General features: G+C 63.0%; 2 protein-coding genes across 2 annotated transcripts; both read left to right on the top strand.

The window, feature by feature from the left end:
* Nucleotides 1–1,287: 1,287 nt before the first annotated feature.
* Nucleotides 1,288–5,322, top strand: LMXM_18_1040 (putative putative 5-oxoprolinase; the record flags this gene model as incomplete). Its single annotated transcript, XM_003874069.1, has 1 exon — nucleotides 1,288–5,322. The coding sequence occupies one exon, from the start codon at nucleotides 1,288–1,290 to the stop codon at nucleotides 5,320–5,322; it is 4,035 nt and encodes a 1,344-aa protein (XP_003874118.1).
* A 1,123-nt stretch (nucleotides 5,323–6,445) lies between these two features.
* Nucleotides 6,446–10,774, top strand: LMXM_18_1050 (conserved hypothetical protein; the record flags this gene model as incomplete). Its single annotated transcript, XM_003874070.1, has 1 exon — nucleotides 6,446–10,774. One exon carries the CDS (start codon nucleotides 6,446–6,448, stop codon nucleotides 10,772–10,774), a length of 4,329 nt encoding a protein of 1,442 aa, XP_003874119.1.
* Between the last annotated feature and the right edge of the window lie 98 nt (nucleotides 10,775–10,872).

The following is a 10,872-nucleotide window of genomic DNA, read 5'->3' on the forward strand; positions in this document are numbered from 1 at the left end:
CTGGTTTGAATGAGCGCACCTCGTGTGTAGGGGGTGGACAGTGTGCGCAGGAGTGCGTGTACATCCGGCCCCCACGGGCTGTCGCAGTAGTTTTTCCCTATTTTGTCCTTTGGCTCCCTTTAGCGTCCGCCATCCCATCCCTCTTCTCGACGGCACGCCCCAGCCAACAATGTCATCACCGCCCTCGTTCATTCCGTGCTTCGACTACCACCTCTTCACTCACCTCCTCTCCTTTCAGCGTAGTCCCGCGCTTTCCATCGCTCTCTCTCTAACGCACGCACGCACGCACACGCGCAACCCTCTCCCACTTTGCTTGGCATCCCTTGTTGTTTCCTTTCCCTTTTCTTCTGTTGTATCCGCGTCATATGCGCGGCGCCTGTATTTACAGTGCGTGTGCGTGTCTGTGCGATACGTCTTTCGCCTTTTGCGACTGCGACTGGTGCTCAGGTCTCTCTGTGGGGGCGCTTGATCGCTGCATTTGTCGTGGACAGTGTCACGGGCGAGCAGTGCAGTAGCCCTTTCCCTCTCCTCTGTCCTCCTCCCCCCCCTTCTCCCTTCAGCTGTGGTTCTGTACATTGCTCTTGTGTTGTACAGAAGACCCCCAGAAAAACGTTCCCATTGTTGCCGCTGTTGTTTCGCGTCTGTGTTACCCATTCTTACGTCCGTCCTTCTCTCAGAACACAGCACCCTCCTTTTCCTTCTCGACTCCCCCACCCCTCCCTCCTTATACTGCTCTCTGTTATTCAGAGAACATCCCGCTGCTCACCTTCGCTGTCGCCCTCCCTCTGTCCCCCCCCCTCCACCCTGTGAGTGAGCACGTCGCCCTCTCCTCCGCGTGCGCGTGTGTAGGCGCCCCCCCCCCTCCCGACCTCTTCGCAGTTCCTCCTTCGTTGGTGTCGTTGCCTGTCCACATTTTCGCTCCGCCTCTCCTTCAGCGTCTCGTGCGTTCGCCTTTGGCTCTCCTCCCCCCCCTCCTTTTGCCTGACCCCACACATCTCCGCCGCGCCGCATTCCTGTGGGGTACGTGGTGCGCCAACAACCATTGCGGGCGAAACACACCCGCGTCCAGGAGCGGAAGGCGACTCAGTGTTTCCTTTCGCGGTTACGTTTTCTTCCGGTGGACCGCTGGTCCGTGTCTATGTCGGTCAGTTCCCGGCGAAGTCTTTCGTTCCTGAATTCGCTCTCCAAGGCGCACCTCAACACCCACACCTGAGCACGAGCACACACACACACATACATACATATACTTCTGCCTTACCTTCTTGTGTGTGTTGGTGGGCACCTCACATGTCGACCACAGTCGCAGCCGAGGAGAAGCTATACCCCTCCTTCCGCTTCGCCATTGATCGCGGCGGCACCTTCACGGACATTATCGCCCATGTCACTCATGCAGACGGTCCGGTGACTCAGGAAGTCACGAAGCTGCTCTCTGTAGACCCACAGCACTACGCCGATGCCCCAAGCGAGGGCATTCGTCGCATTCTGCGCAAGTACATCCCCGAGAAGGTGGCTGCCACCGGCCCGGTAGACGTGTCGCACCTTGAAGAAGTCCGTATGGGCACAACCATCGCAACGAACGCGCTTCTGGAACACAACGGCGAGCGCTGCGCAATGGTGCTGACGGAGGGCTTCGAGGACATCCTCACCATTCGCGACCAGGCGCGTCCGCACCTCTTTGCCCTGAACATCGTGAAGGCCCTGGCGCTCCCGGAGCAAGTGATGGGTGCGAAGGAGCGCATACGCCCGGTGTCGGTCAAGGAGCAGGCCGCGTACGCATCGCAAGCGGAGTGGCCGTCGACGTGGGTGCGGTGCGGGGAAAGCTTTGTGATGGATGTGCTGCAGCGGCTGCACACCGACGACATCCGGCAGAAGCTGCAGGCGGCCTACGACGTCGGTATCCGCAGCGTGGCCGTTTGTCTTCTTCACTCGTACGCCTACGCCGTACACGAGCAGCAGGTCAAGCACATTGCGCAGCAGGTCGGCTTCCCTGCCATTTCGCTGTCCAGCGAGCTCATGGCGCTCATCAAGTACGTGCCGCGGTCCATCACGGCCTCCGTGGACGCCTACCTGAGCCCGCTCATCCTCAACTACATCGCCTCTTTCAAGGCGAACTTCGCGCACAATCTGGCCGGTGTGCGGCTGTACTTTATCCAGAGCGACGGCGGACTGACGAGTGCCGACACCTTCTACGGCTACCGTGCCGTGCTTAGCGGCCCAGCTGGTGGTGTGGTGGGGTACGCCCACACCTGCGCCGAAGACTTGGGCGCCACCGTGCAGGCCGTGGGCTTTGACATGGGTGGCACAAGCACGGACGTCTCGAGGTGCGAAGGGCCAGTAGTGCACCACACCGTCGAGGCCGAGATTGCTGGCACCCCAGTGCAGGCTCCGCAGGTGCAAGTGCACACTGTCGCCGCTGGCGGCGGGTCACTGCTACGGTGGGAAAACGGGATGTTCCACGTGGGTCCCGCCTCTGCTGGCGCGCACCCGGGTCCCGCCTGCTACGGCAAGGGCGGTCCACTGACAGTGACAGATGCAAATCTGGTGCTGGGCCACCTGCACCCCGACTACTTCCCCAAGGTGTTTGGCCCCAACGCGGACCAGCCGCTGGACAAGCAGGCCTCTGTGACGCTGTTCAAGGCCTTGGCCGCCGAGATCGCATGCGACTGCAGCAGCGGCAGCAGCGAGGACTCTAACCCCGTCATGTCCGTCGAGGAGCTCGCCTTTGCGTTTGTCCTTGTGGCGAACGAGGCGATGTGCCGCCCCATTCGCAACATCACCGAGGCCAGCGGCTACCGCTGCGCCGAGCACGCCCTGGCGGTCTTCGGCGGTGCCGGCGGCCAGCACGCGTGTGCCATGGCCCGTTCATTGGGCATGAACAAGATCTACGTGCACCGCCTCGCCTCCATCCTAAGTGCGGTGGGGGCCAGTGTGACGGATGTTGTGGAGGAGCGCATGGCAAGTGTGCGACTGGACCTGCGCGCGGAGGGACTGGCGCCGGTGGTGGAGCAACAGTTCGACGAGCTCATCGACTCCGCCGCGACTCAGCTGCGTCGACTTGGCTTCGACGACAATCACATTCTCATTGAGCGCTTCCTGAGCATGCAGTACGAGGGCACCAACACGAGCCTGATGATCGCGGAGGGCAATCACCAGGCGGTCGCCGCGTCAGCCGTCTTCAGCGCTGAAAATTTTGAGCGCCTCTACCTGGCGCAGTATCAGCAGCAGTACGGCTTTGTGCTGAGCGGTGCCCGCCGCATCATCATCGACGGTGTGCGCATCCGTGCCCGCGGAACGCTGCAAAGCCGATCCGAGCGTGAGGCACAGGCGGCAAGCCTGGCGACTGCCACCCAGAAGCAGTTCCAGCAACCGCCGTACACGACTCGGGCGGAGCAGCTGCCGCCGCAGCCGGTGTCCATGACGCGCAGCTACTTCGCCTCTGGCTGGGAGGAAATTCCTGTTTACCACGTCGACCCCGCCAATGGACCTCTCCGCGGCCCCGCGCTGCTCATCATGAACGGCACGAGCGTGCTGCTGGAGCACGAGTCCACGGCGTACACGAACGACAAGGGAAACGTTATCATCCACACGGCGCAGGTCGTGGAGCAGTTCACGACGGAGCTGAGCCCGCTGCCCCTCTCCATCTTTTCTCACCGCTTCATGTCGATAGCAGAGCAGATGGGCAACGCGCTGCAGCGGACGAGCATCTCCACCAACATCAAAGAGCGCCTGGACTTCAGCTGCGCCATCTTCGACCCCGACGGTCACCTCGTCGCCAATGCGCCGCACATCCCCGTGCACCTCGGGGCTATGGGGGCCGCGGTGCGCTGGCAGCGCGACCACTACGGATCGGAGTGGAAGGAGGGCGACGTTATGTTGACGAACCACCCCGCCTGCGGCGGTAGCCACCTGCCCGACATTACCGTCATCTCCGCGTTCTTCCATGAAGGCAGGATTGTGGCCTACGTCGCCTCCCGTGGCCACCACGCCGACGTGGGGGGTACGACGCCGGGATCCATGCCGCCCTTCTCGAAGACACTCATGGAAGAAGGGGCGGCTATCAAGACGCTGAAGCTGGTCCAGCAAGGCACCTTCAACGAGGACGGCATCCGCGAGGCCCTGCTCGCCCCCGGCAAGCTACCCGGCATGTCCGGGTGTCGCACCATCGAGGACAGCGTCTCCGACCTCCGTGCGCAGGTGGCCGCGAACAACCGCGGCATTCAGCTGCTGCAGGGACTGATCGAGTCCTATACTATGGAGGTGGTCCAAGCATACATGAAGCACATCCAGACCACGGCCGAGCTCGCCGCGCGCAGGGTGCTGCAGCGCATCGCTCGCGAGTACGGCGAAGCCGCAGAGAGCGACAGCGCGGGCACGGGCCTGGTGACGCTGCAAGCGACAGACTACATGGACGACGGCACGCCGATCTGCCTGCGCATCTCGATCCAGCCGAAGAGCGGCGAAGCCACGTTTGATTTCACCGGCTCCGGCAGCCAAGTAATGAACTCGACCAACTGCCCGACCGCCGTCGTGCACTCCTCCATCATCTACTGCATCCGCTGCCTCGTCGACTCCGACATTCCGCTGAACCAGGGCTGCATGAAGCCGATCACGGTGGTGGTGCCACCCAACTCCATCCTGAGCCCCGATGAGGACCTTCCGGTAGTGGCGGGCAATGTGACGACCAGCCAGCGCGTGACGGATGTGGTGCTCATGGCGCTGCGTGCCGTCGCCAACTCGCACGGCTGCATGAACAACTTCACTCTGGGTTCCAGCGACTTCGCCTATTACGAGACCATCTGTGGCGGCAGCGGCGCCGGGCCAACCTTCGCCGGCACCTCTGCCGTGCACACGAACATGACAAATACGCGGCTCACCGACCCAGAGATTTTTGAGGCGCGCTACCCGATCCTGCTGCGAACCTTCCGCGTCCGCCGCGACTCGGGCGGTGCCGGCCTCCACCGGGGTGGCGACGGCGTGGTGCGCAGTGTGCTTGCTCTGCGTGACATGATCGCAGTAGTGCTGACGGAGCGGCGCGTATTGGCGCCGCAGGGTCTCTTTGGCGGCGGCAACGGCGAGCGGGGCTTGAACATGTTGTACGTGCCAGTCCCCCCATCGCACACAGCCACCCTCGGCGCGCCTGTGTGGAAGAACGCGCACGACATGCTGCACGACAAGGTGCGCGGTGCGTGGATGGGGGAGGAGCAAACGACGTTCTACCACCCTCGCAACATCGGCGGCAAAAACGTCGTGGACGTAAAGATGGGTGACATCATCACCCTCTACACTGCCGGGGGTGGCGGGTGCCACGCCGCTGCGGCGTAGACGTCGTCTGCGTTCGACAAGCACGACAGCGGCCGGTGACCGGGGGGAGGGGATTGCAGAGGGCTCAAGCGCGAAGGAAAGGAAGAGCAGCGCAGTGTCCACAAGTGACACGCTCGCGCTTCGTCTGTCAACACTACACGACACATGTACGCAGTGGCGCCGCACAAGAGCGAGAGCTGAACGCGTCCTCTGTTGGAAGAGAATGGACACCTTGAAAACGGCGTGCTCTTCCTGTAACGTGTAGCCGCGTGTGCCTATATATGTATGTGTGTGTGTGTGTGTGTGTGTCTGGCTCCGTGGAGGGCCGCCGTGGCTGCCTCGCTCCCTCTTTGGGTCTTATGTGGTCCACATGTTGTGCTCGCTTGGCCCGTTTGCATTGGTGGACATGGCGAGCGGGGAGAAGAGGGAGTAACCCCACCAGCCTGTTCTTGCTTGTCTTCTTTTACCAGTCTTCCTCACCTCCTGTGCCGTCTTTCCTCCCCACCCACGCCCCACCGCCCTCCGATCGTCTGACTGTGTGTGTGAGGGGGAGAGAAGAAACGTACGTGGGCACTGCCGCACCATCGCCACACACCCACACACACCTGCTCGCTCTCAGCATGTGCACAAGTGCAGCATAGCTGCAGAGACACCCTGTCCACTGACCACGTGCGCACACTCAACGGAGCTTCCCTGCGCCTCACCTACCTATCCATTTCTTAGAGTTCCCTCCTCCCTCTCCTCTGGCTCATGATTTGTTGCGGTGCCGCCGCTTGTGTGCGTGCACAGACCCACGTCCCCACAAGCACAGTGTACAAACCAGGGCTTGCATGGCGCACTCCACTCCTCCACTGCTGCCCTCGCTGTTTCATAGCCATCTGTGGCGCCCTTCTCTTTCGCCGTTGATACACACGCCCTCCTTCTTTCCCCTTCACTTCCTTCCCAGCGTCTCGGCCCACTCCCCACTGTCTCTTCCCGCAGAGACCCCTCCTCCTCCTCCTCCCCCTCATCCGCGAGTGTGTCTGCCGGCCGAAGCCCCTCGTCGTCGGTAGTGTGACTGACGCACCGGCGCTCACGAGAACACCGGTGAAGTCGGAACCAGGGACCCCCTTGCGTGCAGCCGTCACAGCGCACTCGAGAACAGATGCCCGCGCGCACAGGCTGTCCTACGGACACGCCAGAAAACAGTGCTGCTGCAGCGCCTCCTGGGGAAGATGAGCCACCCCTAGTGCACAGCGGGTGCCGAGAAACTCCACCATCGGCAACCGAATCGGGGCCCGGTTTGCAGGAAGAAGGGAGCACTGGTACAGCGCGGACTCCTTCGGAGACCGGCACTGCCCTCGTCTCGCGCGGTGAGTCCCGGGCCGCGGTGCACCTCCGCTCGCCTGCCACGGTTCAGCACAGCACCGGCGCCCTCATCCCCCTCAACCCAACAACACGGCGCATTGCCGTCGGCATCGCCAAGGCAGGCATCTCCATCGCGGATGGCTTTCTTCTCTCCAGCAGCGCTGTCCTCAACCCGGTCATATCGGCGTCGTTCGTCGTTTACGAGTCGGTGAAGGTGGTGCAGGCGTACCGTCACGGCGAACTCACCTCCCTTGGCTATCGCACCACCAAGGGTGACGTCGCCCTCCGCATCGGAAAAGAGCTCGCCACTATGGGCCTTGGTATGGCGGTCGGCCACGGAGTGGGTGCCCTCATCGGTCTCAGCGCGATCCCTGTGGCTGGCCAGTTCGCTGTGGCGACAGTTCTGTCCGTCGGGCTAGGCGCCTGCATCGGCACGCTTCTGACGCACTACGTCGATCGTTTCATGGTGCGTCTCCAGCTTCGCAACCAGTATGGGTACCCCATGGATGAGCGCGGCACGCGCCGGCGGTTTGAGGTGCTGATGGAGCGTCGCCACGACCTGTCCACACTGGAGACGTGCCGCGTTGTGCAGCATTACGTCGACTACCGTGTGGCGAGCGGGTGGGAGAGCGCAAACGACCTGGACGACTACAGGGCCTCGGGCGACATCACACGCATGCCCGTCTCTCTGCAGCACTTTGCCGTGGTCCAACTTCAGCGAAAGTGGGGCTTCGTGAAGGAGCGGGCGCAGTGCCGGCAGATCTACCGAGCCTTGTTGCTGCTGCATCACCCGGATCGCGGCGGGTCTACCGAGCTGGCGGCGCAGCTGAACAAAGACTTCGAGTTCTTTGCCTTCTGCCAGGGGTGGGACAGCGACTGCGCGTCCCTGCTGCGCAGTGCGCAAAGCAGTTCCGCGACTGCGGCACCCGCCGATGGCGCCTCGCGGCGGCGTCGTGGCAGCGTCATCGTGGACTACCTCCGCTCACTCTTCCGACCGACAACGAACTCGCGCGTCAGCGCCAACGACCTGCACCAGTTTGGCCTGCTGGCCTTGGAGGCTGGAACCCCGGCTGAGATGCACCGCCGCGACGTCACTGCCGCGCTTTCCTCATTGCCCGCCGCCGGCGCAGCAGGTGACGGGAGCGATGAGGCGGGACCAGAGAAGTGCGGGAGTCTTGGCGACATTGACAGCTTTAGCGACGGGGACGGAGACGAGTACGAGGACATCGTGGCGGTGGCAGCGGTGCGCCAGCGCAGCGTCACACGTGTGCTGCGTGCCCTACACGAGGTCTACACGGCCACCGCCGAAGCCATCACGTTTTCCGGGCTCATCCAGGTCTCTGACGATACAGATCGGTGGTCCCAGCTGCACCAAGATGTGAGCCTCTTTCAGCGACTGCAGTACTTCATCTCCTTGCACGCCCAGGCACCGGCAGCGAATAACCACCGCGAAGAGGCACAGTCGCTGGGTGCGAAGCAGTACATCTTCCGCAGCTTCCGCTGGTCGACTGTGCAGGAGGCGGTGGCGAAACGGGAGGAGGCCCGCAGCGCCATCGTCACCGCCGTCTTCACGCGGGAAACAAGTCAGCAGCTCACCTCCCTGCTGGAGCTGTGGCGCACCGCCAAGGCAATGGCGGAGAGCTACTTCCGCGCCTGCCAGCAACGCGAGGCGGACGGTCGCCCAGCCACAAGCCGAAACGAAGACGAAGGTCGGCAGACGCTAGACGCACTCCTCCGCATTCACACGCAGATTGAGGCAGCTGGCACGGCAGCGCGGGAGCCGTGGGAGGGGCGCATGGAGGAGTGGGCCACGCGGACGGTGTCAGGTTTTTCGTCCTTCATGGAGGACGTGAAGGAAGTGGGCCTGACGGCGAGCAACGCCCTTGCGGCCGAGTACGCGGCCCACGTCTTTGCGTCTGTGCGGCAGCAGTGCAGCGAGTACTTCAAGGCATGGAGTCGAAAGCAGGACACACTGCAAACTCTTCTGGCGGAACTGCAGCTGGAGTACAACGCACTGCGAGGTGCTGCGCAGGGAAGCAGCGGTGGCAGCCCGTCTTCAACGGCACCGGGTTTCGCCTGCGGTCCTGAGGCCCCAAAGCGAATCGACGACTATCAAACCCAGCTCCTCCTCCTCCACAAGCAAATGGCGGAGGTGGACATGGGCGTGGCAGAGTGGGCAAACACCTGTGCTGCCCACTTTCCAGAGCTCACGACAACGATGCTTCAGCTGCCGTCCACGTGCGTTGAAAGCGTCGTCGGAATGGGAAAAGACGGTCCCGCTGGCGGGAGCAGTCCGAATGAGGCGGCTCTGCCAGGGCATGGCTGGACCCCTCGCTTTCTCGCCTTCGAGCGTGAGCGCACCCTCCTCCACTACGCGCGCGTCGAGGTCGAGCCCGTGAACCCGTTTGACCCGTTTACCTCTCGGCTCCCTTCACACGACCCGTCCGACGCTGCTGAGTGGGAAAGGCAGGTGGTGAGCGGGGAGGAGAGCGACGCCATTGGCGCACTCCTGCGCAGCTTCGAGGCAAACGAGGCCATCGAGGACGCGGTCGTGGGCCGACACGGGGTCGGGATGACGCTCCTTCAGGCGCTGTACAACGACCCACTCACGGGGGAAAGTACGCCGTGCTGGCTGAAACGCTACTCCTTTGCCGGTGTACAGAACAGGGAGGGCGTGGCGAGCCTTCGTGCTCTCGCACAGCGCATCCTGGCTGAGGAGGTGGCCGTCTCAGCCGCGTGCAGCAGTGACTGGGTGGTATCGGCTCGTGACATCTTCTACAACCGCGAGCGTCACGAGATCTTTGTGCACTACGTGCGTGGCGCGACACAGCAGCGTTTTCGTTCCGTCAACGACGTGCGGCGCCAGGTGGAGCCGCTCGGCCTACGATGGTTGCACGACGTTCTGGAGTGCGTGGCGTGTCTGCACGCCTGTCAGCTCGCACACGGGCACATCCGCCTCAGTGCCTTTACCTACGATGATTTCGGCAACACGGCCCTTGGCGTCTTCTACCCCACCTGGAAAGGCCTCAATTCCGTCAGCCCCGCGCCAGCCGAAGAGCCCAGCGATGCTGCCACGCCGGCGCCGAGCCTCACCGACCGCCAGCACTACGATGTCATTGACGTTGGCATCATGCTGCTTACGGAGCTGCTGCCTCTCTTCACGGCGCGTAGCGGCTCTTCCACCCCACCGCCTGCTACTGCGTTCTCCGCGCTGACTCTGTCACCCACCTCGAGACACCCGCCGCCTCTTCCCGGCTGCGGCAGTACGGAGGCGGACGCTGCCTCGGATGACATGGTGCGTGTCATGGAAGCCGTTGCGGCTCACCTCGTAGGGAAGGAGGAACCGCGCTGGTCGCTGCTGGACGCACGACAGTTTGTGCGCCGTTTCCAGCAGCTCCGCTCTGGCGACCTCGCCATCTTTTCGAAGCAGGTGGCGTACCCCGCCTCCTGGGCAATTCGCTGTGCTGTACCACCGGTGCAGCTCGTCGCTGTGAACGCAACGCCGTTCCGCTTTCCAGCCACCCTAACGGCGTCAGCCGCCACAGTGCGAGTTTACCACAACCGCCATGTCTCGCTATGGGAGACGTACTGGCGGTGTCGGCACCAGATGACCACGCTGCACCGCGGTAGCCACATGCTCCCGTCCGTGGTCACGCAAACCCCTCCACTTCTCTTGTGCAGCGACGACTTCGAGGTACATGAACGCTACCTATGGTGCGCGTGCACACACGAGGAGGTGGCGTGGGAGCGCTGCCAAGACGGCTTCCGCTCCTTGCGACGCGACGCGACTCAGCTCACACTCGGCAACGATATGCTGCCCTTCTCGCTTGTCGCACCCTCAGTCCGTCCTGGCGGTAGTGCTGAACTGTGGGGTGTCATCTGCCGCGCGACGCTCGGAACAACCCTTGAAGAGACGGAGGAGGAGTTCGCCGCTACGGAGAGCAAGACGGACATGGCCACAGCGCAGTACAACAAGCTGTCATATGCTGCCCAGCGCCGTAGCCACCTCGTCACACGGCCGCACGCGAAGCAAGAACAACAGGCAGAGCCCCCGTTGGCAATCTGGGTGCCATCCCCGTGGGCCCGATGTTATCCCGAATATATTGTCCACATTTCGTGGCTGTGAAGACAAAAAAGAGACCCGCCCATATCACCACGCCTTTTCCTGCAGCTGCCTGCGTCCTCCCCCCCCCCCATGTGGCCGGCCCAACCCCGCCCACCACC

This window comes from Leishmania mexicana, chromosome 18, assembly GCF_000234665.1.
Source record: "Leishmania mexicana MHOM/GT/2001/U1103 complete genome, chromosome 18".
Classification (NCBI taxonomy): Eukaryota; Euglenozoa; class Kinetoplastea; order Trypanosomatida; family Trypanosomatidae; genus Leishmania; species Leishmania mexicana.